This window comes from Ornithorhynchus anatinus, chromosome 7 (assembly GCF_004115215.2).
Source record: "Ornithorhynchus anatinus isolate Pmale09 chromosome 7, mOrnAna1.pri.v4, whole genome shotgun sequence".
Classification (NCBI taxonomy): Eukaryota; Metazoa; Chordata; class Mammalia; order Monotremata; family Ornithorhynchidae; genus Ornithorhynchus; species Ornithorhynchus anatinus.
In genome coordinates, this window is record NC_041734.1 from 6,128,688 (window position 1) to 6,156,364 (window position 27,677).

The 27,677-nt window shown below is 43.1% G+C and overlaps 1 protein-coding gene across 2 annotated transcripts in view; it reads right to left on the reverse strand.

Annotated features, from left to right (window-relative positions):
* Positions 1-27,677, reverse strand: part of NKAIN3 (sodium/potassium transporting ATPase interacting 3) — a 274,113-nt gene that overhangs the window by 105,117 nt on the left and 141,319 nt on the right. For both annotated transcript variants that reach the window (XR_003760798.2, XM_029068368.2), the window contains exon 2: positions 5,857-5,994. Coding sequence is in view for 1 of the 2 variants with exons in the window: in XM_029068368.2 (XP_028924201.1) it covers positions 5,857-5,994 (138 nt within the window). In the remaining variant the exon portion in view is untranslated. The remainder of the gene's footprint in view (positions 1-5,856; positions 5,995-27,677) is intronic.

Genomic DNA, 27,677 nt, shown 5'->3' on the forward strand with positions numbered 1-27,677 from the left:
TGGACTCAATATGTGGCTACCAATTGTATTGTACTGTACTCTATCATGCACTCCATTACAGTGCTCTGCACACAGCACTCAACAAATATCATTGATTGATTGATTGACTGACCCATCTAAAAGCCCTAAAAGCTGAAATCTTACCTAATAACTTTGGCTAATATCGGAACACCCCATTAATAGCTCTCTGTACATTTGCAGGTAGTCTGTGGGGAAGATTGCTGTTTGAGGAGACTCATCTCTCAAACTTTCATTGTTGCTCTTTAAGTTATGATCTACAGTGGTTGGATGGATGAACAGAAAAGTACCACCCAACAGGGTAAATACAGGAACTGGACTGTGCCGTATTATGGAGAAATATCTGTTGAGTATCTTCTTTCCCACTTTACATCCTATGTAAGCAGGCCTTCTGGTATAAATGATCAACTATCAGTGAAGGTGACTGCAGTTTGGGAATATTGTTTTGAAATTAAATGGAATAGAAGCTTTATCATGTTTTTGTAACTTACTTCACCTTGTATCAAAAAATTGAATAATAAAGTGTGGGCATTATGCTGGCAATACCATCCCACTCTATTACAGACCTCTCCAAATATTTCTAACTTTCTAGAATATAAAACAAAACTGCAATGTCCTAGGCTTGAACTGATCTCTTTGGTATATTTTACCTTAGTCATAAGTGAAAAGGAGCCTCTTTTAGTAAATTCACATCTTGGGGATGTTCAATATGGATTCAACTGTCGGAACAGAAGTTAAATCTCCTCCATGAGGCCTACCCAGACCAAGTCCCACTTTCTTCATCTCCGACTCCCTTTTGTATCACCCTTTACTTGCTCCCTTTGCTCTGCCCTTCTCTACAAGCCCCATAGCTCTTAGGCATATATCTGTAATTACATGTATTGGTATTGATATCTGTTGATATCTCCCTCCATCTAGACTGTGAGCTTGTTGAGTGCAAGGATTGTCACCCTTTATTGTTGTATTGTACTTTCCCAAACACTAGTACAGTGTTCTGCACACAGTAAGTGCTTAATAAATACTACTGAATGAATAAATAGTCCTTTTGGAGGAAAATGGTCTTGCATAGATGATAAAAGAAAAACACCTCACAAGCCAGTAAGTGGGTTGGAGCTCATAACTCAAGGGTGGGACAGCATCTTGGAAGGTAATTATGCATTTGCAAATCAGAAAAGTACACCTTTCTTTCCTCTTAATTTTTCTGGTGTTTCGCTTTAAACCGAATCAATGCAGGGTCTTGGCTGATGGGTTATTTCTTGCCTGGGATTTATATTCAGATGCAAATGTGTAGATCTAACTATATCTATATATTCCTATCACCTTGATGATTCTCATAAACCCAATTCTTTCTTCCGATGCCAGGGTTATAAAGCACTCATGCCTGTTCTACTCTCTACCCCTGCTTTTACTTCTGCCCTCGCTGCTTTTCAGAGGCTTGAAAGTAGTACCAGCAAGCAAAAGAAGGGATGTGTTGTGGGAGAGGGGAGGGGAGAGAATGAGAGTGTTTTGCCGGTGTGGCTGTTTCTGTTTTACTTGTAGGTGCCCAAACTCATAGGCAGGGCAACATCCCAGTTAGCACAATGGACATTCAGTCCTGGGTGAGTGAGAATAGGTGCCCAGGCACAGATACACCGAGACACATACATACACACACACGCAAACATGTGCACACTCAAATGGACACACAGGGCACAAGTGGAACTATGTATTTTCAGCCCATCCTCTACTCAGAGACAGGGGCTTTAGGGAAGTGGAGACTTCCTCTCTAGACTTCGCCCCATCTAGGTCATACCCTAGCTTTGGGCAGGGAATGTGTCTGTTGTATTGTACTCTCCCAAATGCTTAAAACAGTGCTCTGCACACAGTAAGTGCTCAATAAATACCATTGACTGACTGTTGAGATGCCTGTAATGCAGGTGATTACACGATTTACCCAGAGAGGTATGGAATCCCCTTTTCTAGCAGCTCTAAGATTTCAATTTAGTGTTTCATTTTTCAGGCCCTGAAGACCTAAATAAGTGAACAAAAAATGAATGTAAATTCCTGCCCTCCTTCCCTGTGAAAAGGTGACTTGTATGTGCCCTTTGCGGAAAGTTTGGAACAACTTTATGGTCTTGGATGGCTTCTAAACACCCTTCAAGCATTAAGATTCTATAATTAAAGGTGTTTGTCACGCAGTGAAAACTTTAACCTCCGCTTTACTTATTTTATGTATTTGCCTTTGCAAACTTAACACTGTACAGGGCATTTAGGAACCAGGAATTAGATTCTTCTGAAGACAAGAGAAAATTTATTCCAGCAATAAAACATGCTATCTATGCTGAAAGGCAGAAGACACAGCGTATAACTCAAACAAGCCTGGCACTTGTCAACAAGAGCTTAGAAAGTGGTTGTCATTATATGGAATCCAGCAAGAGTGAAAAAGTAATAGATGCTCTTCCTTTAAACAAGCAGCTCTCCATCAGTCTCGAAGCAGAGCTATGTGCTGAATACTCAGACATTCTTGCAGGGGAGAGGGAGAGAGGGAAAGATTTCTTGTGTCCAAAGACGATGCTAACTGTTCATTTTCTAAGTACGCTTCTTTGGCCTCAACAACCCGGGCCCTCTGTGGCCTCATATATACTTTGGCTAAAGGACATGGCCAGAAAAATGTTCTGTTCAGGATTTATAGTCCCTTGACTTTTCTAGGGATTTTTCTGACCGGTTTCAGGAGTCTGGGTAGAGTAAATTTCTCAGCTGTCTCCTCTAGCATTTTTATCCAGCGAGAACTATCAATCTTTTACTTTACTAGTTTGGTAATGACATGTTTGCTTCTTTAAAAGAACTGAATAATTAACTAGCCTAAGGACACTATCAAATAACTGGGAGGAAGAAGAAGGTGGGAGCAGGGAGGCAGGGAGCCTTACAGTCCTGAGGTGAGGGGCTTGAGGAGATGCGGGGAGACCTAGTGGAAGCTGCAGAAGAAGCAAACCCCAAGGATCAGCCCAGGGAAAAGGGAAAAGAGCGTTAGGAGGGTCTGGGAGGGTTCTAGTGGTTTTCATCCCTCTGATATTGTCCAGCCTTCCCTTCACTCCATCCTGGAGATCCCCAGGACTGGCTCTCTTCTGTGTCCTTCTGCAGCATCTTGGGGGAGCAGGATAGTGGATGGTGATTAGTCAGAGACTCCTGTCACTTGCCCAGGAGTTTCTGACCACACACAAGTTCTCTTGCTGCATTAATATGGTAGCCACAGTTTGAAAATGTTGGCTGTGGCCCATCTAAACTTACTGCTGACTCCTTGTTCTAAAGTGTGTGAAATTCAACATAGAAGCCTTAGCGCATGAGACCGAACCAGACTACTGTTTCTAATGCTGGGTGAAGCAAGTCAGAAAAGGAAAGAAAGAGGAAGATGTGTGGGGAAATGGGTCACCGGGGCTTGGGATCAGGTGACTGGGAGGTTGGGGCACGTGAGGAAATTTAAGTTTACCTAGGCAGGAAGGGAAAAATGATTGAATATAAGAAGACTAAGAAAAAGCTTTTCAGCTATTCCAGGAAAATTTTGACTTCAAGAAGCATCACCAGGATTGCCATCAAATACTCCAGTCTTCATCCTTGAATTCGGATTTGAGTTTTCCACTATCCATTCTAACCTTGCTTGATATTTTATGTTTAAGTTTTGCCTACCTCTTCTGCTAGGTGTATTTCAGTACCAGGAGATAATATATCCTGCCCAGTGGGATAATAAACATCTGTGGAGCTAATGTTACATTCTGAATTTCATTATCCTTTTCAAATGAAGAAGTTCAAGACCTTTCTCTGTTTCATGACCACATCATTCTTAAACATAACTATCTATAAGACAGCTTGGTGGACTCCCATTAAAAACTAGAGGGATCTTACTAGAAGTGTGGAGATCAGCACAGTAAGTTATATAACACAAGTAAGATTAGCCTTCAGATGGGGAAGGAAATAGGAGATTTGAACACTTCAGTGAATCACATGGTGTGTTTGAATACGTCCTCATTTACTCTTTACTTTCTAGTAAACGGCAGGCTTCTCTTCACCAACTTCTAGGATTTGGTTTCCTAAAGCCCCTGTAGTTGGCATGGTTGGAATGGGCAAAGCCTTATGGGACGAATGGGTTTGGAGGCCCACCGTTCTAGTCTCACTGAGTATCCCTCCTTCTCTTAATCAATCTGAAGGGCACTCCACACCTAAACAATAATAATAATAAAATGGTACTTGTTAAGCACTTACTATGTGCCAAGCACTGTTCTAAGTGCTGGGGTAGATACAAGTTAATCAGTTTGGACACCGTCCCTGTCCCACATGGGGCTCACCCTCTTAGTCCCCATTTTACAGATGAGGTAACTGAAGCCCAGAGAAGTTAAGTGACTCGCCCAAGGTCACACAGAAGTCATGTGACAGTTCTGGGCTTAGAACCCAGGTCATTCTGACTCCCAGACCCATGCTCTATTCACTAAGCCAAGCTGCTTCTAAACACCTCCCATAGACACTCACACCTATCCTCTTGCTTGATGGTTCAATTCCACTCCATATTCCACCTTTCACTCACAGGCGCCTATTAAGGGCCCTGAAATCTGGAGAAAACAGGGTGCTTTGAGCCTGGATCAAGTGGACATAGAGAACAGTGGAAGGGCCTTTTGGGGGAGGACAAGTAGGACATAGGGTTGAGGGGGATAATATGGAAGGACAGGGGGGATAATATGGAAGGGCAGGTCGGAGGCTGAGGAACTAAACTGTTCACCATGAAAATAGACATGGCATCCCCAGACTATTGAGAGTGGGAAGCCTGGAAAGAGAAACAAAAAGTAGCCTGTACACTTCAGTGCAATTATTTCTTATTTCACACCACAGCAGGGAGTGTCTCAGCATTATCATCATCTCTTAATTGAAGAAAGCAGTTTCTTTTGGTTGGTGGATTAGCAGCAGAATCCATTTAATTTGCTTAATTGATGAAATAGAGAGCGTGCTCACTTAGGTGGGAGGGCCCTAATCCAATTCTCCAGACTGGAACTGGAACTCAAAATGGCCATGAAAACTTCTCTAAATTAAAGACCAGCGACGGATAGGATTGAACTTGATAGGAGTTGTGTATGCCATGTATTAGGGTTTCAGGAAACGGAGAGCCCCATTTTTATGCATGCTGAGGGGTGTGAAGATTTAAGCCTTCTTGAACTAGACTGTAAACTCACTGTGGGCAGGGAATGTGTGTTTATTGCTGAATTGTACTCTCCCAATTGCTTCGAACAGTGCTCTGCGCACAGTAAGTGCTCAATAAATAAGACTCTGAGTGAACTGCTTGGGGGATGTGTTTTCTAAATGCACAGGAATCTCTGCTAGGTCCCATTATATGATCCCTATGGCCACACACCTTTCACGACACAGGAGGTTCAAGTGGAGCAGATTTTGGAAGTCAGAGTAGAAAAGGAAGGAGCAAAATATTTACAGGGACTATCTGAAGAGGCTCAATTAGTGTTTCCAGGACTACTTTAATTCTATATGTCATTAACATTGGTGATCATTCCCAAGATTTTTGCTTCAGTGATTATGCTCCTTAAGGGCAGGGACTTTGTCCTCTTCGTCTCTATAAATCTCTCCAATGTCCAGTTCACTGCTCAGAACATAAAGGGCACCCAATTAATCTTGACTGAGTGATGGCATCAAATTTCCACCTTAAAACCTGAATGTCACCATCAGACTGCTTCCTCTATTACCTTAGGTCTATGATACAAGACACTGAAAGGAACAATTTAAATCTTTCCACTTATTTTACCATATCGACTAAGCGGGGTTTAAAGCTTTATAACGAATACGAAAAGAAGCAAAAGGACTTACCACCACCATGTACCGAGGCCTGAACTGAATCGTTCCAAACAGGCCCAGAATTACAACGATTATGTGCAGGAAGTTGCCAAGAATCGGAGCCCATTGGAAACCCAGGAAGTCAAAGATCTGCCTTTCTAAGGCAGAGAGCTGGAAGAAAATACAAAAGACAGGGCATTAGCCTTTAAGTATGACTATTTCCACAGTCATTTCATTACTCTAGACTTCAGTGTGCCATTAATTTCCAGGGAGTGTGGGGAGGATTGGAACACCTATTGTGTGCTGAGCACTCCTGCACTTCAGAGAGGAATAGATTTAAAAAATAACATCTCTATCTGCCAGGAGCTTAAAATCTACAAACAGACCCCAAATCATTTATGGATAGGCAGGAGAAGGGAAAGGAAAGAAGGCTAAGTGAATGAAAAGTGCACAGAAAGTGAAGTCTGTAATTCACTTTGTACATGTACCGCGTGTGGCTGGGAGTACAGAAGTGTTGAGGTGGGAATTGGGAAAATATGACTGGGGAGAAGAAAGGTTAATTAGGGAATGTCTCCTGGAGGTAGTAGAGTTTCGGGAGGGTGTAGTCTGGTAGATTTGGAGGAGGAGGTATCTCTCTGCAGAGGAGAGGGCATGAGCAAGAGGCCAGAAGCTAGATGAAGAGAAGCGAGGAGATTGGCTTGGGAGGGACATAGACTGTGAGCTGGGGAGAGAGGGAGAAGTAAGGAGGAGTGAGCTGGTGAAAGCCTTGAAGTTGAGGGTCAGGGGTTTTGAAGAAGTGGAGGAAATGGGTAGCTGTTGGAGGGTTTTGAGACAGGGAAAGATTGGACGGAGTGAGGTTTCAGGAAGACAGTATGGGTTGTGGAGTGAAGTATGGACTGAAAAGCCGAGAGGAATGGCAATATAAATAGTATTGATTGAACCCACGCTAGATGCAATCACTGTACTAAGTGGATGGAGGCACTGAGAAGAATGAGGAAGCTATTAATAGTCCTGGGATATACTAGCCCCTCCCTCTGCCAACCACTTGTTCTCACCCTCCTTTCTGTCTGGAATTCCCTCCCCTTCACACCTGGCAGACCACAGCGCTTCCCATGGACAAAGCCCTTCTGTAATCACATCATCTCCAGGAGGCTTTCCCTGACTAATTACTAATCTCCCCATCCTATTTCTTCCTCGACTGCCATTTCCACATCCCCTAAGCACTTGGGTAATCACCTCTTCTTCATACCATAGCACCTACAAACCCACCCCACTGCTTCCTCCTGTCTCCCTACCTAGATTGTATGCTTTTTGTGGGCAGGGATCATTTCTATCATTTTTTTTGTTCTCTCCAAGCACTTCGTAGAGTGCTCAGTACAGAGCAGTTGCTCAATAAATACAATTGAGTAAATGATAGTCCAGAAGAAATGTGCTGCAGTGTTCTAAATGAAGATTTCACCCCAGATTCTTACAGCTTATGTTATGAACCCTCTTCTCCAGCAAACATTTGGATTATATTATACTCTCAAGGAACAAGCCACTGACTGTCTGGATGATAGCCTAGTGGATGTAAGCTTCTTATGGGCAGGGAATGTGTCTGTTAATTCTGTTGCATTGTACTCTCCCAAGCAATTAGTACAGTACTCTGCACATAGTAAGCACTCAATAAATACCACTGATTGATAAAACATGGGCCTGGGAACCAGAGGACCTGGGTTCTAATCCCAGCTCTGCCACTTGCTTGCTGTGTGACCTTGGACAAGTCACTTAACTTCTCCACGCCTCAGTTTCCTCAACTGCTAAATCTGTTCTCCCAGTCTGTTCTCCCTCCTGACTGTGAATTCCATGTGGGACAGGGACTTTATCCGGACTGATTATCTATCCCAGCATTTAGAATGGTGCTTGACAAATAGTAGGCAATTAACTTAAAAAGAATTAAAATGAAAAATGAAAACTGAGAAAAACAGAATAAAGGTTAAAATGAACTTTTCAAACTGAGCATAAAGTCCAGTTCCTTCTTCTGTCAGCAATTTTATGTGTAACACAATTTTATAATAAGGAGAAAAATTCGTGCAATAAAAAACATTCGCCTAATGCCTTTGATAATTTGGCCTATAACTTTAGGAGTGGCAGGAGCCTTAGACCAAATTGTAGGCCTGGAGGAGGAATAAACTTTCTAATAAATGAAAGGGGATATTTTCTTTGTGCATTTTTAAAGAAGGGAGCAGGGATTTCTCTTATAATATCGAAGTTGTGTTCTTGAAGAACTTTGCTATACAAAAATTGTGTTACTGAATCACTGATTCAGTGGCAGTTAATAGGGTAGAGAGTAGAAGGCGACTTTTCAACTATGATGTTTTGGGAATAAACCTCCTTTAGTGCTATGGCCACCACTAGTAGAATGTTTTACACCTTTGCCATCATTGCCATTTTACTGTATTAAAGTTGCAAAATCCCAAAGAAACACAGAGAGATTCTATCCAGTGGCCTTACCATGTGATTTTTTTTTCTGTGTTTATATACATAGGTCATTTGACTACACAAGCATTCATTTAGCTATTTCATCCCGATTCACTATTCCTTGATCTGCTCCCACCATTTGAAAATAATTTTTGCCTGTTTCTCCCAGATTGTAAGCTCTTTGAGGTAGGGAATGGTTACCCTGACTTCGGTTATCTTCCCCCAAGCGTTGGAGTACAGTGCTTTGCAATCAAGAGGCGTTCTATAAATACCACGGATTGATTGATCAGCTGACTTTAAGAGGTGGCCTGACTTCTTAAGAGTCAGAAAGCAAAGAAAGGCTCTTGTAGAAGTGAAGCGCTCACTTCATAGAGCATGGAGAAAGACGAGTACAGACCAAAGTACTGAAACAGCGAAATCAAAGGCCGATATTGCCCACTGAGAGATTCCTGAGGTTGCTCCATTAAATTGGTTAGCTAGAACTAATTTGGAAACTCAATGGACCACACTCAAGGGAAATCTCGGAAACAATATTGATAACCTTTTTTAGGATAATCAAAAAGCAAACTGAATTTTCAAGGCATATCCCAAGGCTTGAAATCATTCAGCCTTCAACGAGAAATCGCCAACCGATTTTTGATACTGGATTATCAGGAAACCCAAGAAACCTTTGTAAACATTTGGGCTTTTTGTCCTCGTCTTCGGAAGTTCCAAAACTGGGCTATGTGTAAATAACTGCTTGACGTGTTTTTGGTAACACTGCTGAGAAAATACAGTCAAACCCAAATGTCCATGAGTCTACAAAGCTACCACACACTGAAGTCATCATGAAGCTTGTTCACGGGAGACAGCAAAAGTTCCAAGAAATGAGATCCCAAATCATCTGTTGTTAAAATATCAATATTGAGACTGACCTCTACTTGGAGAAAATGTATTTCATGCCAAAAATGAGGTGAATCACTCAGGCTACATCTAGTGATTCTTAATAAATCAATACCAACAATTCCAGGCTCTTATATAGCAATTTTTATCATCAAAGCAGGCTAAATAAATGTCAGCTACAATAATCCTTTTTATTAATAACATCTTTTAAAGGAAGGTTCTGGTTGGCTCATTCATTCATTCAATAGCTCACCCACTTCAGGGGCACTTGCCTTGCTTTGGGAGGGTTTGGGGTGTCAAACACTGGCCTCAGCAACCCTGCAGCTTTGATTAATTTGGACAATTCATTCATTCATTCAATTGTATTTATTGAGCACTTACTGTGTGCAGAGCACTGTATTAAGGGCTTGGGATGTACAATTCGGCAACAGAGACAATCCCTCCCCAGCAACGGGCTGAAAATTCCCAAGTTCTTCCTACTGAGTAAGCCAAGTCTTCTCCTTGCCCTTCCCATAGACAACCCCGATGGAATCTGTGTTTAGGACTGATGAAAAGGCCTCTGTCCTGGGACTTTGTCAGATACAGGCAAAGCCACGGCTAGACGTGATTTGCTTGTATCCCCCCTTGTGCTTAATACAGTGCCTGGCACATAGTAAGTGCTTAACCCCAGGTCTCATTCAATCAGTGTTTACTATTGCTACTAAAAATAATAATTATGGTCTTTGTTAAGTGCTTATTATGTGCTAAACACTGTTCTTAGTGTTGGGGTAGATCGAAGATAATCAGGTTGGACGCAGTCTCTGTCCCACATGGGGCTCACGTGCTTATCCCCAATTTACCGATTAGGCAACCGAGGCACAGAGAAGTTAAGTGACTTGCCCAAGATCATACAGTAGACATGTGGTGGAGCCAGGATTAGATCCCAGGTCTTTCTGGCTCTGCGGCCCTTGCTCTAACTACTAAGCCATGCTGCTTCCCACACTGCTTCTACTATGTGCAGAACAATGTACTAAGGGCTTGGGAGAGCACAATAAAACAGTTTGCAAACATGTTCCCGGCCCACAATGAGCTTACAGTCTAGAGGTGGAGACAGACAGTAATATGAATCTCCTGATTTCCAGAGCAGCACTCTTTTCACTGTTCAAACAACAGGGGTTTATAGGCACCCCTACTGACTCCTTGATTTCTGTACTTTGAGTCTCAGAGCCCAGAGCAAAGCCATCACATCTGGGAAGGGACTGATGGAAGCTCTCTGCAGGTTGCCTTCTCTACCCCACCCTCTCATTTGAAAACCAGACTACCCAGAATTTTTGCTCATGAAGACGTTTCTGATATTGAAATGTCTGATATTGAAAAGGAAGGAGAGATTGTACTCTCCTAAATACTTAGTACAGCACTCTATAATACGATTGATTGACTAAAAAAATAAAATTGATTAGTCTCTGTCAAGTATCTGCTGCTACACAGATGCTCTCGGGCCATCCAGGCTGTAACACTGGCATTCCATCCTTCTTTATGAACTCCTAATTCTCTGGGTGTAGATCTCATCGAAATGGAAAGAAGGGAGAATCTGCTAATGTTTGCTTGAGGATGTCCCTCGATCCTCAGGTTGGGGAATTTCTTCAACAATCGGCTCTTAAGTTGCTGCCAGTGGAGCGGTCCACAGCCTAATGACCCCGGCTGTATCAAGCATGCCTGATAAAAAACACAGTTAGAGTCCAGCTAGCTCCAGACGGGGATGAGGAAACTATTTAAACCCAAACCCAAAGTGCCCGTTAGCCACAGAACAGTGATTTAAGATGGAATTGCACCCTCCAGTCAGGTCATAACTGCTTCAAGAACACTAAAGTTGAGCCCCTTGGCTGCTTGACCTATACAATCCCACAAACAACTGAAGGAAATTTGCTCACCAATGGAATTGAAGACTCCCGTGCTTGCAGTATTTAAATGCCAACAGAAGACAGAAGAGCTGGGTATAGATTGAAAGATTCCTTTGAAGTTCTCTTTTTATTTCCAGTTTTAACCAGCTAAAAAGGTCCCCATGAAAAGCGGTGGGGAAAAAACTCAACAAAACATCTGTTTTTAGGAACCCCAAAACCCCAGTCAACGGGGCTGTCAGTTACTCAAAGCACAAAAGTAAAAGTTCATTTAAAACACTCTCCCCTGTTGTGGAAATCATTTGCTGTAATCCCTGAATTGTGACATAATGACTTTCAGTAACAATGTTACATGTTTTAGTGTTTACTGCGTGCCAAGTTCTGTGCTAAGCACTGATGTAACATAGAATAGTGGAAAGAGCACAGGACTTAAGACAGGAGACAGTGGTTCTAGTCTCAGGCCCATCATTAGGCTGCTGCATGACCTTAGGCAAGTCACTTTACCTTCCTAGGCCTCAGTTTCCTCATCCGTATAAAGATGAAAGACTAATTCTCCTGGATTTGGATTCTTATGGATTGTGCCACTTCCTCACTCAGTCCCAGTATCCCCTGCTACCTAGCTTTCACCTTACACTGACCTCTCCATGGCAACGTCTACTGATACAGATCACCCGCTTTGGATTCTACATCAGACTTTATCTAACCATACACCTGCCGGCCACGGATCTAGCGATTTTCTCTCTCTGCCTTCGGAGCTGCAATCCATTAGCTGTGGCACTGCAGGTCAGAGAACGGTCAAAGGTGGGGAAAACTCAGATCCAGGGGAAGTTGCCACTTATCCCAGCAGTGGCTTCAAACCCAGAGTCTCCCCGCGATGGTTCCTTTGTGAGACTTCAGGCCCAGCTGGCAGTCAAACGTCCACACACCCGTCAACAACAGTAGCTGAGGATTGCAAGCCAAGAACGAGACGAAAGACGAGCAGGAGGCCTGGCAGCAGGCGGAAAAATAGCAGGTTTCTGTTTCGCCCTCAATCCAGTCACCATTCAGAGGAGGCAGGACACAGCTTTATTGACAACTGCCTGCTGCCTCAGCTAACAGTTTCTTTTCCCATTACTCAAAAGAGACAGAACTTTGCCAACAAATACTTTATTGTGGCGACATTAGCTCGTCTCCAAGCCCCAAAAAAGGCCCAAAAGTAAAAGATGACACTACATGGGGAAGTGTTTGCAGTTTTGTAGATCTTCACTTCACAGGCCTCACTAAAAATGCTGGCGAGGAAGTCATCAAATCTGTGTCTTCAGTGAAGCGCTGAGCGTGTCAATAAATGCCATTTATATAGCCCCCGTGCTCTAGAGACCACCCCATGCAGATGTCTGCAAAAAGCTCTTAACTTAACTGAATTTTTCTTTTCCAAAGAGGAAGGAGACATTTTATTAGGAAACACATGTATCGAGTCATATGTAGAGGGATGCGGCATAGAAATTCCCTAGGGTTCCAATTAGGATATCAAAGTCCAAACAGCCAACTCCTCGGACATCGATGGAGTAGGATGCTCTCTAGGAGACTTCAGAATAAGAGACCATTTAGGTTTCCAAATAAAGACCCCAGCTGCTGGGGCATGAACAAATACTGTGTCTGACAGAAGCTTTTTAGAAGATGTCTCTGTGCCGGTCAATCTTTGTGAGACAAGTTCAGTCCTTACCTGAATCAGAATGACTCCATTAATGCTTTTGAAGTCTCCCAGCAAGGCCCGATAAGAGCATTACTCCTTTCCCACCCTATAGCTTTTTCTGCAGGAGGGGTTGAGGGGTTACCTCACTTAAAAAATTACTTGGCAGAGCTGGGCAAAAAGAGCCCAGGTGATGGCAAACTGAGGTGGAGAGAACAGGAGCTCCAGAATCCTTGGGCTGCATCACTGGCTGGGTGGAATCTCTGTCTGCAAAAGAGGCTCAAAGGATGTTACAATCCTGAGGTCTAACTCCCTGGACCATCTTCATATAACAGTTTTAAATTCCAATGAGCTGAGCCAATACCAGGTGTATCACCATTCAGCCCCCATAGATCAGAAGTCAAGGAGAGTTTGAGCTCTAGAGGCAAGTGGATTCTGCAGAATGTCTTCAGGTGACCAGGCTGGACGTATCCAGTGACTACCAACATCCTCAGGATGAAGGTGACGGAAACTTAAGAAGTCTGCAGTGACCCTCACTCGATGTTCACCCCCAGGCCTTCCTTTTTGACACCAAATTTCCTAGGCATAGACTTCTAAGGCACTCGGGAAACAGGGTTAGAGGGTCTGTTCTCACTCAGCTGCAACACTGAACTCATTTCACAGGGGTCACCAAACAACTGTTTGATGGCAGTGGTTTCTAGTCTTAACTGAACTGTGGAGGCTGGATTTGAAACATCATAGGTTATGAGTCGGAGGCACCAGATCGCATTACCCAGCCTCTGAGTGATTCACTGCCTATTTCTTCTTAACTTAGAAGACATTTGTTCATTTTTCTTCTTTTATAACAATTATAAAGTTCCGCTCCAGTGCCATAATAAAAGAATTTCTCTCCCACACTGAAGTTCTGTGGTGGAAGATGGTCAGAAGAAGATTAATCAAAGATGCCAAATTGTGCAAATTAGTACAGGGCTAAGCACTTGTATCCATTCATTCATTCAATCGTATTCGGTGCTCCAGAGTAAGTGGTTAATAAATGGCAGTGAAAGAAAAAATTCTGAGCACAAATATTTAAACTCGCTGAACTTTGCCGCCCTTCCCTCTGTCCCACCCCTAATTCCATATCAATCAGTTATATTGATTGAACGCTTACTGAGTGCAGAACACTGTATTAAGCACTTGGTAGAGTACAATTAACATATAACAGAGTTGGTACAATATAAAAGAGTTGGTATCTATACCTTTCTCTACAGTTCTCTTCACTCCACTTCCTTTATATTCCAACATTTCACCTTTCCAGTTCCTATCCTTATTGTACCGACAGGAATTTATTTGAACTTCATAATTTTGACCCCGAGTATACTATACACTCAATACTATTTATTGAGCGCTTACTATGTGCAGACCACTGTACTAAGCGCTTGGAATGTACAAATCGGCAACAGATACAGTCCCTGCCCATTGATGGGCTTACAGTCTACAATGGGCAAGATAACATTTCAAAAAGTATTTACATGCATTCACATAAAAGCAATACAAAACCTTCCAATATTGGCATGCACGTGCATTGCTATTTGATGATGTATCCATATATTTGTATAGTTGTTTTAATATATTGATATTGATTTGGTCAACATTTGGATCTTGGGAATACATCATTGGGTTTTATGTTATTTCTTTTGCTTAGCTTAGCACTCTTTGCTTAAAACTCAAGTTTCATGGGACCAATTAAGAACACTGACTGGGGCAGAGTCATTTCGGATTTTTCTAAAAATCATAAAGGAAATGATTTCCATGCTTCCAACAACATACCCAAAGCTACACAGGAAGGAGACAGAGAGGCTCCTCTCCCACGGGAGTACATAATCACAGGGGAACGTATCCAAAAAAGGGAGAGGATAGTAGACTTAAGCTCCTTGTGGGCAGGGAACAGGCAGTGTGCTATACTTGTTAGAGCACGGGCCTGGGATTCAGAAGGACCTAGGTTCTAATTCTGGCTCTGCCACTTATCTGCTAGGTGATTTTGGGCAAGCCACTTAACCTCTCTGTGCCTCGGTTACCTCATCTGAAAAATGGGGATTCAGACTGTGAGCCCTATGTGGGCCATGGACTGTGTCCAACCCGCTTACCTGTATCTACCCCAGTGCTTAGATGAGTGTCTGTCACAGAATAAGTGCTTAACAAATACCGTAAAAAACAAACCAAAAAATCTACTGTATTGTTCTCACCCACACTGTACAGCATTTGGTACCCAGTAAGCATTTAATAAATGTCATTAATTGATTGATTGAATGACAGCAGGCACATGATCCTGAGCTAGTGAGGCTTCACGGCCTTGTCTTTTCTGGGGCATGATTTTGGAAATCAGGCTCCTGCAAGCACACTGCAGCCCACTGAAATATCAATCCTTACAGAGTTGAAATGCTGACACCAACAAATGCCGGCTAAGATCATTCATCATTACAAAACCAAATGCAAAACACTGAGCGTGTCTGCCAGGGACACTAATTCTTCCAGAGATTAGTTTCCCACTCTCCAAAAACACGGATAATTAGAGCAGCATATTTATTGTTTAGTTAACGCTATGCACATGTTAATTGCAAGACTTTTCCTCAGGGCTTGCCGCATCAATATAGATGTCAAGAGTTTGGAATACATTATGAGCAGACAATGCATCATTCAGGCCTGTCAGTGGGATATGAGCCCAAGAGCTGGGCTCCAGGTTTGGGTCTCTCACTGATTTTTAATCCTCTTTAAGGAGGTGTGGGGTGGCAAGGGGGCAGACCTGCCTCTCATCCCCCTTTCTCTCTCCAAAGCCCCACATGTCTGTGACTCACACGCTTTCCCACGGAAGCCGTGGTAACAGTCCTCTCCAATGGCACTCAGCACTAAAGTTTGACTGAGAGCAAGGAGGGATGAACAACTGGGGAGGCAAAGGAGGAGAGGAAGAAGTACCATTTCCCTCATCCTCTAGACTGTAAATTTATTGTGGGCAAGGACTAAGTCTACCAACTCTGTGGTATTGTACTCTCCCAAGTGTTTAGTTCAGCCCTCAGGATGCAGTAAGTGCTCAATACATACCATTAATTGACTGATCCTTGCTTAAATCCCCAGAGGGTCGAGGTCAAGCTCTAGGCATAAACTGTGGTCACTGTTCTCCTGGAAGTATTTAAAGCAATGAACAATGCATCAGGCCAAAGAGCTACATTTTATGGTATTTGTTAAGTGCTTACTATGTGCCAGGCACTGCTCTAGCCACCAGGGTAATACAAAGTAATCAGGCTAGACACAGTCTCTGTCCCACATGGGACTCACAGCCTTAATCCCCATTTTACAGATGAGGTAACTGAAGCACAGAGAAGTGAAGTGACTTCCCCAAGGTCACACAGTAGACAACTGGCAGAGCCAGGATTAGAAACTAGGTCCTTCTGACTCCCAGACCCATGCTTAATCCATTAGGCAGCACTGCTTCTCATCAGTTCTAATGGTTCAGAAGTCCTGATGGTGCCCAAGGGAGTCCACGATTCCATGGGTCATAGCTTAAGAAATCCCCTTTCCTTGCTGATAATAATAATAATTTTGGTATATGTTAAGTACTTAAAATGTATCAAACTCTGTTCCAAGCACTGGGGTAGATACAAGGGTCTTATGTCAGACCATTTTTGCCTGCGTGAGGCTCATTGTCTAAGTAGGAGGGAGAACAGGGATTGGCTCCACATTTTACAGATGAGGTAAATGAGGCACCCAGCAGTTGTGACTCATCCAAAGTTACGCAGCCGACAAGCGGCACAGCCAGAATTAGGACCTAAGGCCTCTGATTCCCAGGCCCATGCTCTTTCCACTGGGCCACACTGCTCCTCTGATCAAGATTCCTTTGGCAGAAACTGGAAACAGAGTTGCCCTGACCCATCCTCAACCCGCCCGGAGGCACATGTACAACTTGGGAGGTGAAGACTAAGGAAACAGGTAGTGAGCTCAAAATCATCGTTGTCCCAGACAGAGATTCTTCCTGCCAGCAGCAACTTGACTCCCCAGGAGCTCTCCCCCCGCCCCCCAGTTTTCTTTATCTGTCCCAAAGGGCCTGAGAAGGAGCATGCCCTACTGAAAAAAACATGAACCTGGGAGTCAGAGGACCTGGCTTCTAATCCCTTCTCCACTGCTTATCTACTGTGTGACCTTGGGAGAGTCACTTCAGTTCTCTATGCCTCAGTTCCTTCATCTGGAAAATAGGGATTAAGACTGTGAGCCCGTGTTAGGCAGGGACTGTGTCCAACATGATTAACTTGCATCTACCCCAGCACTTGTGCCCAGCACAGAGTAAGCACTTAAATACCATGAAAAAACTCCAAAAAAACCAAAAAGCTGCTCCTTTCCCAAAAGATGACTTAGAAGCCAAACAGTCCAAGTTAGCTTCTCCTGTCAGAGCAAAGGTCATCTTAGTCTTAAGCATGCCACTATGTTTATCGTTATAGTACTCTCCCAAGAACTTAGTGCAGTTCCGTGCACACAATAAGAGCTCAATAAAGATGATTGTATGAATGAATAAATAAAAATATTTTCCCCCACACCACGTGACTCAGCCTCTGGCTGCTCAAGACAACCAAGAATTCTGTTGGTTTTTGAAATGTCAAGGACCCAAAGGAGGCAAGATGCTTTATCCCAAAATATCTGACACGAGAATAGATGTTCTTTGTTAGCTCTTTAAACCTGCTTGGAAAGAGAGGCTTGAAAGGCTCCTAATAGACTATAATGTTCTCAATGTCCATCCATCAGCTAGGAGATGATCAAAGGTAAGAGTCACAATCTCTATACTCTCTGGAACGATATTTAGCATGTAAATTCTTCAGAGTTCACAGAGAATCCAAATGACCATACAATTCTAAATCTAGCCCTTTCAAGGATTTTGTAAGAAGCAAATATGCTTACAGATATTTAAGATGAGCAGAACATTTTGAGGGGAATAGACAGAGACCTGAGAATCAGGAGACCTGGGTTCTAATCCTGTCTCAGTCACTTGTCCCCTGTGTGATATGAGTCAAGTCAATTCAGCAACCTGGACCTCCATTTCCTCGTCTGTAAAAATGGGGATGTTAGATGGTGAGCTCATGTGGAACAGGAACTATGTCTGATATTTTATCTACCCCAGCATGTGGATAGGGCTTAATAAATGTGATGGCAAAATCATGAATATTTTTGCTGCATTCTTTAAATATACCAAGAAAAATAATTCTAATTGCAAAAACAATAATAATAGTTAAGCACTTATTATTTGTCAAGCACTGTTCTAAGTACTGGGGTAGATACAAATTCAGCTCATTGGACACAGTCCCTGTCCCACATGGGGCTCGCAGCCTAAGAAAGAGAGAGGATAGATACTGAATCCCCATTTTACAGATGAGGAAAGAAAGATGCCAAGAAGTTAAGTGACTTGTCCAAGGTCACATAGCAGACAAGTGGGGAAGTCAGAATTAGAACCTAGGTTCCCCTGATTCCCAGGTCCGGGCTCTGCCTACTAGGCCATGTTGCTTCATATATAACTACATTTGGGGATTAGAAACAAGAGGAAAGACTCTCGACAGCCACCACACATGGCAGTTTTGTCTCTGTCATTTTTTGAGTCTTCATTACTTTTCAACTATAAAATCAACTTGTTGGTCAATCAATCGATGTCATTTATTGAGTGCTTACTGTGTGCAGAGTCCTGTACTAAGCACTTAAATCAATGACGCATTGCATTTCTAGTACTATCCGGTAGGGTATTTCCCAGCTCCTATCATCCCTCCCCTCCCCTCACATTCCCTCTGCAAAAATTCCTGTTTTGCACAGCATGGTAATTCACATATTTTCCATAATATGTAAATGGAAACAGGCAAAATTCATTTATTTAGCAGCAATATTGGAACCAGGAACCATTTTGGAAATACACCTTTTCTCTTGGAAAAGAAAACAGAGTTCAGTGCTACAAAGCCTTTGCTAAGCAGGACCTAAAGATTACGGCTCAGGAAGAACCCTGAAAATGCATCCCGTGTCATGTAGGTCCCTGAATTTTGGGCATCCCTCACTGCTAGCAAAGAAGGGATCAACTCCATCCATACTGCAGTGGTGTGACCCAAAGGGGCTAGAAATGTTTGGCATGGATAATTAAATCCCCAGGATGGATCTCTCAAGTTTTCTGAGCTGAAATTGGAATCTACAGTTTAATCCTACCTGAAGTCTGTTCTATTAAATGCAAAAGCAAAGCAAAATGCAGAGATAACATTAACCACTCACAGAATTGAAACTCAGATAAGGCCAATGCTGGGGGAGACATGTTGTGAAAATTTAACACAATGGAAGACACTGTACACTTACAGGTCAGCCAGATAGCCAAAATCCATTTACAGCATAGATTGAGATGTAAGATTAGGTAATGTCAATCATTCAGTAGTATTTATTGAGCACTTTATTGTGGATAGAGCACTGGACTTTGGTATCGGGGAGTATAATACAACAGTGTAATAAGACCAATTTCTGCCTAAAGGCAATGTCTCCATCTTAGTTTTTTTTCTCCATTTAAAGAGTTACGCACACGATATTGATGTTTCTGCAAATCTTCACCCTTTCAGGTATTTATTTGCTAAGGTTTTGTTTTACAACCAGAAACTCCTTCCTGAATAGCGCAGGATGAGCTAAAATGCAATTCAGTAATAAAAAAGGGACATTTAGCTAAATAAATTCTGTGCATTTTGTATGATAATAGTACTTACTGAGTGCTTACTATGCTGTGCTGAGCAGTGGGAAAGATACGAATACGATCAGAACCAGTCCCTGCCTCACATTAGGCTCATAGTGATAGATTTAATGAGGGCAGGTATATTACACCCACTTTCCAAGTGAGGAAACTGAGGCCCAGAGAGGATAACGGATTGCCCAAAGTCATAAAGCAGGCCTGTGGGAGAAATGAGACTAGAATCTAGGGCTTATCACTCCCAGTCCCAGGTTCCTTCCATTTAGACAATCCATCAGTCGTATTTATTGAGTGTTTACTATGTGAATAGCACCGTACTAAGCGCTTGGGAGAGTAGAATATAACAGTTATGCAACTAGACAGTTGTCACATTACGTGTTTTCTGAGTGGAATTAGTTATACCCAGTTTTGCATTCACTTTAATGATGGTTACTTTACAATTTTATTTTTCAAATTACCCAGGAGAAAAGCAGTACAAACATGGAATATTCAGTGCTATTGTTTATATTCTAGTTTACAGTTATCTGTGTGTGAAATACGTTTGATTAAGTGCATTGGCTTCTTAAAAAAAACACAAGGGGAAAAAAGGATAAATTTTCCTTGGAGTCTCCAAAGCAACACTTACTTTAAAAATGAAAAATCGCAGCCCTGTGGGATATATTAAGAGAGAGAAAAAGCAAATGAAAGTTCCCATGAAGACTCTTAAATAGTAAGAATGAGTAGAATAGTTCTGAAAGTGACAAGTAGCATGTCTTAGTGGATAGTGGGTCTGAGAATCAGGAAGACCTGGGTTCTAATCCCAGCTCCACTACTTCTCTGCTGTGTGGCCTTGGCCAAATCAAGTAACTTCGCTCTACCTCAGTTACCTCATCTGTAAAATGAGAATTAAGTCTGTAAGCCCAATATGGGACATGGACTGCATCCAACCTAATTATCTTCATCTACCTCAGTGCCTAGTAAAGGGCCTGGCACATAGTAAGTCTTGAACAAATACCATAAAGATGAAAAAAACAAACAAAAAACCCCCCACTGTTGATGATGGCATTCAATCCATGAATAGGAGGGTGTTTGAGGTGATGTCTTGCACACATGCACCCTATGCCCACAAAAGAAAGGGACACGGGAGCATTGCTAAAGCTGAGAAATTCTTAGACCAGCCAGTGATCCCGGTGGGATCGCCCGCTAGAAGTGATCAATCAATGATATTTATTGAGCACTTACTATGTGCAGAGCACTGTACTAAGAGCTTGGGAGAGTACAATACTACAGAATTAGCAGGCACGATCCCTGCCCGTAACAAGTTCACAGTCTAGACTCGGAGACAAACATTGACATAAATAAAATATGAGTGATGGACAAGCATCCATCCTGACTCTTCAATCATTTAATCAATCAAAGGTATCTATGACGTGCTTGCTGCATGCAGAGCATTGGACTATGGGAGAATCCAATGAGTTGGCAGACCCAATCCCTAGCCTCAATCCAGAGACAGTCATTAAAATAGATTACAGGCATGGGAAGCAACTGAATATAGGATATGCGTCTAAGTGCTGTATGAGGTGGGAAGGTTGTACCTAAGGGCTTAGGGAGTTAAGAATACAAGTGCACAGGTGAAACAGAAGAGGGAAAATAGGATGGGGAGATGGGAGATTAGTTGGGGAAGGCTTTGTGAAGGAGAGGTGATGCCAGAGTGCTTTGAGGATGGGGAGAGAAGTGGCCTTCTAGATGCAAAGTGGGAGGCAGTTGCAGGGAGGTGAGAGGGATTGAACGAGAGGTTGATGGTGAGAGAGACCAGTAAAGACTATAGTGGTTGGCCTTTGGGCTCTGCACCACATGCATTCCACATGCACCTGTCAAGGGTGCACCTCCCTCTAGAGAGTAACCCCGTTGTGGGCAGGGAATGTGCCTGTTTACTGTGATATTGTATTTTTCCAAGATCTTAGTACGGCGCTCTGCACACAGTAAGCACTCAATAAATAGGAACGACTGTTAGGACTCAGGGTGCAAGGAGCCAGTAAGTGGGCAAGGGAGCGGCAGCCATCAAAACAGAATGGCCTAGAGAAAAGAGTCTGGACCTGTGAGTCAGAGGACCTGGATTCTAATCTTGGCTCCCTCAGTCACCTGCTAAGTGATCCTGAGCCATTCAGTTAACTTCTCTGGGCCTCAATTACCTCATCTGTAATATGGGGATTAAGGCTGTCAGCCCCACATGGGATATGGACTGTGTCCAATTGGATTAATTTGTATCTACCCCAGCACTTAGTCCAGGGCCTGACACATAGTAAGCAATTAACAAATACCATTAAAAAGAGCACACTCAAGCATCCTTTTAGGTGCAGGAGCCATTTAGGGCCAATGACAGCAATGGCTTAGGGCCAATGCTAGGCTGGAGTGGGATGATGCCACAGGCGGTTGCCATGGTAACCCCTGCCGTCTTCCCCTCCCACATTAGCGAGGACTCTTGATGGGCCTGTCCACCCCAAAGAATGCCCTATGTGGTTCTTTGGTCAGAAGATGGCTCCAGTGATGACAAAATTTCAGAAAGCAAGACCTGGACTAGAGTCTGGGACTTCTCATTTCCAGGGTCCTAATCCTGACTCCGTCAATTGTCTGCTGTGTGACCTGGGGCAAATCACTTCACTTCTCTGTGCCCTCAGTTACCTCATTAGTAAAATGAGGATTAAGGCTGTGAGCTCTATGTGGGACAAAGATTGTGTCCAACCTATCTACCCCAGCGCTTAGCACAGTGTCTGGTACATACGTAAGCTCTTAAATACTATAAAAAAGGGATGTTCTACCCACAGGTCTTTCCTAAGGGTCCAAACCTGGAACAAATTCCCTCATCTTGGAAAACTTAATAATAATAATAATATTGGTATTTGTTAAGCGCTTACTATTTGCAGAGCACTGTAGATACAGGGTAAACATCTTGTCCCACGTGAGGCTCACGGTCTTAATCCCCATTTTACAGATGAGGTAACTGAGGCCTAGAGAAGTTAAGTGACTTGCCCACAGTCACACAGCTGACAAGTGGCAGAGCCGGGGACCAGGGCCGAGGAAGAGGGGAGGGGCAAACAGTGGCTGCTGAGAAGCATCTCTAGGCAGGTTTATCCACAGCAAATGCCTGTCCTGTTTAATCTGTTCCCTCTGATTAAACCACCCTCCATCCTCCACCTCAATATTCGTTCCCTTCACAATTTCAAGTTTTGGAAAGGTTATAATTCACCTTTAAGTATGCCTTTCCTAGTAAGCATTTTTTTTCATGTAATCAAGTCCCATTATGTGGTTATGTGGCAGAATTGTCCGTTCATGGCTCTCCATTAAGGCAATGTCTGAGTGTACTTGACAGCTCGCAGCAGGAATTACAAAACCATCGCTGATTGAAGAAATGTATATGGACTCTCTCGCTCTAGAGGGTTGGGAGGGGTTTTCTGCCACAGTCTCAGGGAGGATGTTGGTGCCAAGAGACACGGATTGTTCTTGGACTAGCTCTGTTTCTCAAGGCCCTTCCATCTGAGTTCATCCTGATGTACAATTAATATTTTTAATACGACTGTACGCATCACTAAACTTGAGCAGCTGTTGGACCCGGGCCCACCGGGGGCCTCTCCGGAGGCCTGTGTTCCTTTTCAAACTGTCAAGATGTGCTCAGAGGCAGGCACAGAAGTTGCTGGGCTTCAGATGGGATGGGCCGAGTGCTCTTTAGAATAAAGAGGGCTTCGACAGCACCACTGCTTTTGTCTCAAACTGCTGAGAGCAAAGCAGAACAGCCCAGATTGCGGATCTGTTTTAGCAAGGATGGGCCACGGGGTGATGATTCTCAGGGTTAATTAATGCTTGGGGACAAAGAACTTGGCCCAGTGGAAAGAGTATAGGTTTGGGAGTCAGGGGATGTGGGTTTTAATCCTGGCTCTACTACTTGTCTGATGTGTGACCTTGGTTAATTCACTAAACTTCTCACTGCTTCATTTTCTTCATCTGTAAAGTGGGGACTCAATGCCTGTTCTTCCCCCCAACATAGATTGTGAGCCCAATATGGGACAAGGACACTGTCCGATTTGATTATCCTGTATCTACCCCAGTGGTTAGTACAGGGCTTGGCACATAGTAAGTGCTTCACAAATATATTATCATCATCATCAACTGAGAAAGCCACTCAAGTTGGAGGTGAAAAATTTGCTCCTCTGGGTCATTTTCTGAACCAACTGGCCGGAAGAATTGAACGGTCCCTGATTTTAGGGCCATGTATGGGACATTCGTTGGTTTTGATCGGCTGCTGGCCAGTTAGTTCTTCCCCCGTCAATCATTTATTCCTAATTGGCCCAAATCTCCATCGGACAAATGCTGTTGGGCTGAAACTAAATAATTCTGGGGGAAAGATCCCCATTAAGCACTTGGGAGAGTACAAAAGGTTTCTGCCCTCAAGTTGCTTACAGTCCAGTGGTGGGAAAAAGTCAGAATACAGATAGGAGGAGCACTGACTAGAGTATATAAAATATGCACATTAAGTGTTCTCTGGGGCTGGTCTGAGTACAGTATTGCTTCAGGAGTGATGAAAGGCTGAAACAGCAGTGGGGGGATAAAAAGTGGGGAAGTTAGGCATTACTTAATGAAATTAGTGAGGAAGTCTCAATGTTACTGAGTGGAAGTGAAGGATTATTTCCCCACTTCCATACCTGAAAATGTGGCTTCTGAAATGGGGTGGCAGCACCGCTGACTCTTGTCAATCACACACCAGGGATGGCTGCTTTCCAAATGAGAGGACTCAAATATTTGTCCACCTGAGGGGCTTAGAAAAACCCATCCTTGTCAAGAAGTTGTAACTGGAAGTGATTAGGGATATCCTTGCTCCACTTCAGTAATCTCCAGCTCTGCACTTAAAGGGTGCAAAATTTGAATGAAACTAACAGTGGAAAAGTCAGGGGAAAAGAATGATTTAAAGTTATTCTGAACCTTTTTTTTTCTTTTTTTGCCTTCTTTGGACTATGAACCTATTGGGGTCAACAACTGGATCTTCTAAAATTGAACAGATGCACTGATTAACACCTTTTCATATTTGTATACCTCCTAATGCCAAACAGAGTATGTCTAGGACAGCCCCTGCTCTCCAGGAGTTTCCAATCTAAGGTAAACTGATGTCCGACTGGGTCTATTACCAATTTGCAAATCAGTACAAACTTACCCATTACTGCTTAAGTTGAGTTTTCTGGTCTGGTTTAAGTTTGAGTTCACATTTTCTTTGCAGCAAAGGGCACGTTTAAGGTTTGGTTGGGTTGAAGTAAAGGGATTTGGGGAAAATAAGAATCTGTTTTCCACATATTTAGCCTGGGGAAAACTTTATATATAAGGAAGTAGGGGAGTCGGAGGTAAGTAAAGCAAAACTTCATCCATATGAGGATGGTTTCAGGCCTTTTATTTAGATTCTGTAATGTCATTCTGGGAAAATAGAGACCGTCAAAAAAACCACCCGTCAACTATTCGGGCAGGGCCGAGGGGGTGTTACAGATCAATCTACATCCCAGTGCCGGGCATAGTGTTCAAAAAATGAAAAAGGAAAACAAAGATGCTGAATCATAAAACTCTAACTCAGAGGTCCAAGCCGGATCAGGATTGATGTGACTCCACCCAAGAAGACACTCAAACCCTCAAATGACACAGCTTCTAGAACTACCTATGGATTGGAGGCTTGTTACCTTCCACACTGCATTCCTACTCACTCCTGTCACTTGATTTTTGCAAAAGTGTCCATTTCTTCATGAACCTCCCTTAGTACAGACCTACAGCCTCCCGCCTACCTAGGAAATTCCAATCATGCCTCATTTTGAAGTGTGCAAATTTGAATTTGTGAACACAATGCTTGCTGGCAGGCTTCTCGTAGAATTCAGCTCCTCTTTTATCCTAGTCTCACTGAGGGACGTTAGGCAAACCGCTTACCCTCTCGAGAACCCATTTTCCTCCTTAGCACGCTGGGACTGGTAGAATTTTAGGAGATAAGGCGATAATGCAATAAAAGGGCAGAGTGCTGAGCATAAGTTGGGCAGTGTGTGCTCTGTTCAATTTATAGAACAAAAAAAAATAGTATTTGTTAAGCACTTACTATGTTCCAGGCACTGTACTAAGTGCTGGGGCGGATACAAACAAAATGGTTCGTCATAGTCCCTGTTCCACATGGGGCTCACAGTCTTAATCCCCATTTTACAGATGAGGTAACTGAGGCACAGAGAAGCTAAGTGACTAGCCCAAGGTCACACCACAGATAAGTGAAAGAGGTGGGATTAGAACTCAGGTCCTTCTGATTGCCAGGCCCATGCTCTATCCACTAAGCCATGCTGCTTGTACTTTCCCAAATGTTTAGAACTTCACAGCACAGGATAAGGGCTTAGTAAATTACTACCGATGATGGAGGGATGGAAGTCTGGCAGTTTTGCATAGGGCAAAACTGGTGTAATTTCACCCACACCAACCTTTGCCCCATAAATTCTTTATTCCTGCATCTACCTACCCTTCAATTGTCTGGCTAAGCCATCCTTATCTTAGGTGTTCTTCCTCCTTTAAGTGAGATATCCCTAGTGAGATAGCTTTTCTGCTGATTTCCGGTCAAGGACTACATTGAAGAAAGACACACAATGCTGACAGGCTGCCTCATGAATAGTAATACATAAATTTTTAAACTCTGTATTAAAATTAAAGTTTTTAAAAATACTTCTCTAAAGAAACTGAACACCCCAAAGATTCTGCAGCAGTTACCCCTCTGATCTGTATGTTTGCCAACCAGTGGTACTTAAAATCCATCTCCCCTTCAGGACCCATGACTTCCTTCTGAAATGATTTAAGGGGCTTGATTTACCACTGCTTATCCTCGATTTTAATCTATGTGGTGAAAGGAGGCGTCTGTCTTGGCTTACGCAAAATTCTGTGTTCCTCCCACCACCCCATCCAGCCTCCTGCAACCCCTTTGGAAACACTTTGGTCTCTTGGTTGTTAATCCTGTTAGCAGCTCGAATGATCTGTTGGTAAATTCCAAAGGCATTTCAGGAGCAATGACTCGGACCAGGACCCTCCTCTCTCTCAGAGCTGTGCTGACCGGCAGAGGTAATTAGCATTCGGCCCCAACTGCAGCTTGCTCTTGCAGTTTGTCTACATTGCTATCATGTGGTCCTCTTCAAACCTCAAAGTACAAGATCAAAGGCGCCACTATGGGAACTGTAAACTTAAAAGTGTAAACTGTTGTCATTCTTTTGAAGGCAAGGATAGAATCTGGAGAGTCTCTAGAAAACTCTCCTTTCCAGAGTTGCCCGGTTGTAATTGCTGGTGGTTGTAGCAATAATGGTAGTATTTGTCAGCACTTATGTGCAAAGCATTGTGCTGAGCACTGGGGTAGAAATATGTTAATCAGTCCCTGTCCCTCATGGAGTCTAGAGGGTGAAGGAACAAGTTTTCACAGATGAGAAAACTTAGGCACAGAGAAGTTAAGAGATTTGCCCAGTAAGGTCACAGAGCAGGCAAGTGGCTGAGTGGGCATTAGAACTCAGATCTCCTATGCTCTTTCCACTAGGTCAACCATTTCTCTGATCAGTGATTAACGTAAGATAATCAATGCATGTATTTGCCTGAGCTGCCGGCTGCTGGTGGAAACCAAAATCGCCCCCCGAAACAAAGAAGCCATTCATTACTCCTTGGCATCTGTGTGTTTTCACCGACGGAATGAATAACAATGACAGAGACCTGCATCTTTCAGGCTGCACCTGTAAGGAACATCATCATTATTGACTAAACTGTCTCAGTGCTGTACTGTCAACTGACTGATGTGAATTGCCAGGTGCAATAATGAAGCTGGATTCAGGAAAAAACACAAGATAAGCTCGTTGGTTGAGAAAAATCTAAGTCCAAAGTACTTTGAGAGCTTAAAGCACTTAATGGTAATTTGTAGCGCTCTAAATGTGAACCTTCAGTTGGATACTCTAATCCAAACTATTTTCTCTGCCTCACGAGAGATGTCAAACCATAAGCCAATGGGGTGATCCGAGTGCTTTAATCCACTTTTCCCGTATCGGCTGAATCCACGTCTTTTTCACAGAGGGTGAGAATCAGCCTATGGTTCCAAATTCAATCTGTTTAGGTTTCTTTCCACTAGCTCCTGGCTAAGAAACAAAACATTTTTAGACATTTTTAAGCATATTTAGACTGTGGGCCTCGTGTGAGACAGGGACTGTGTCCAATCTAATTATTTTATATCTACCCT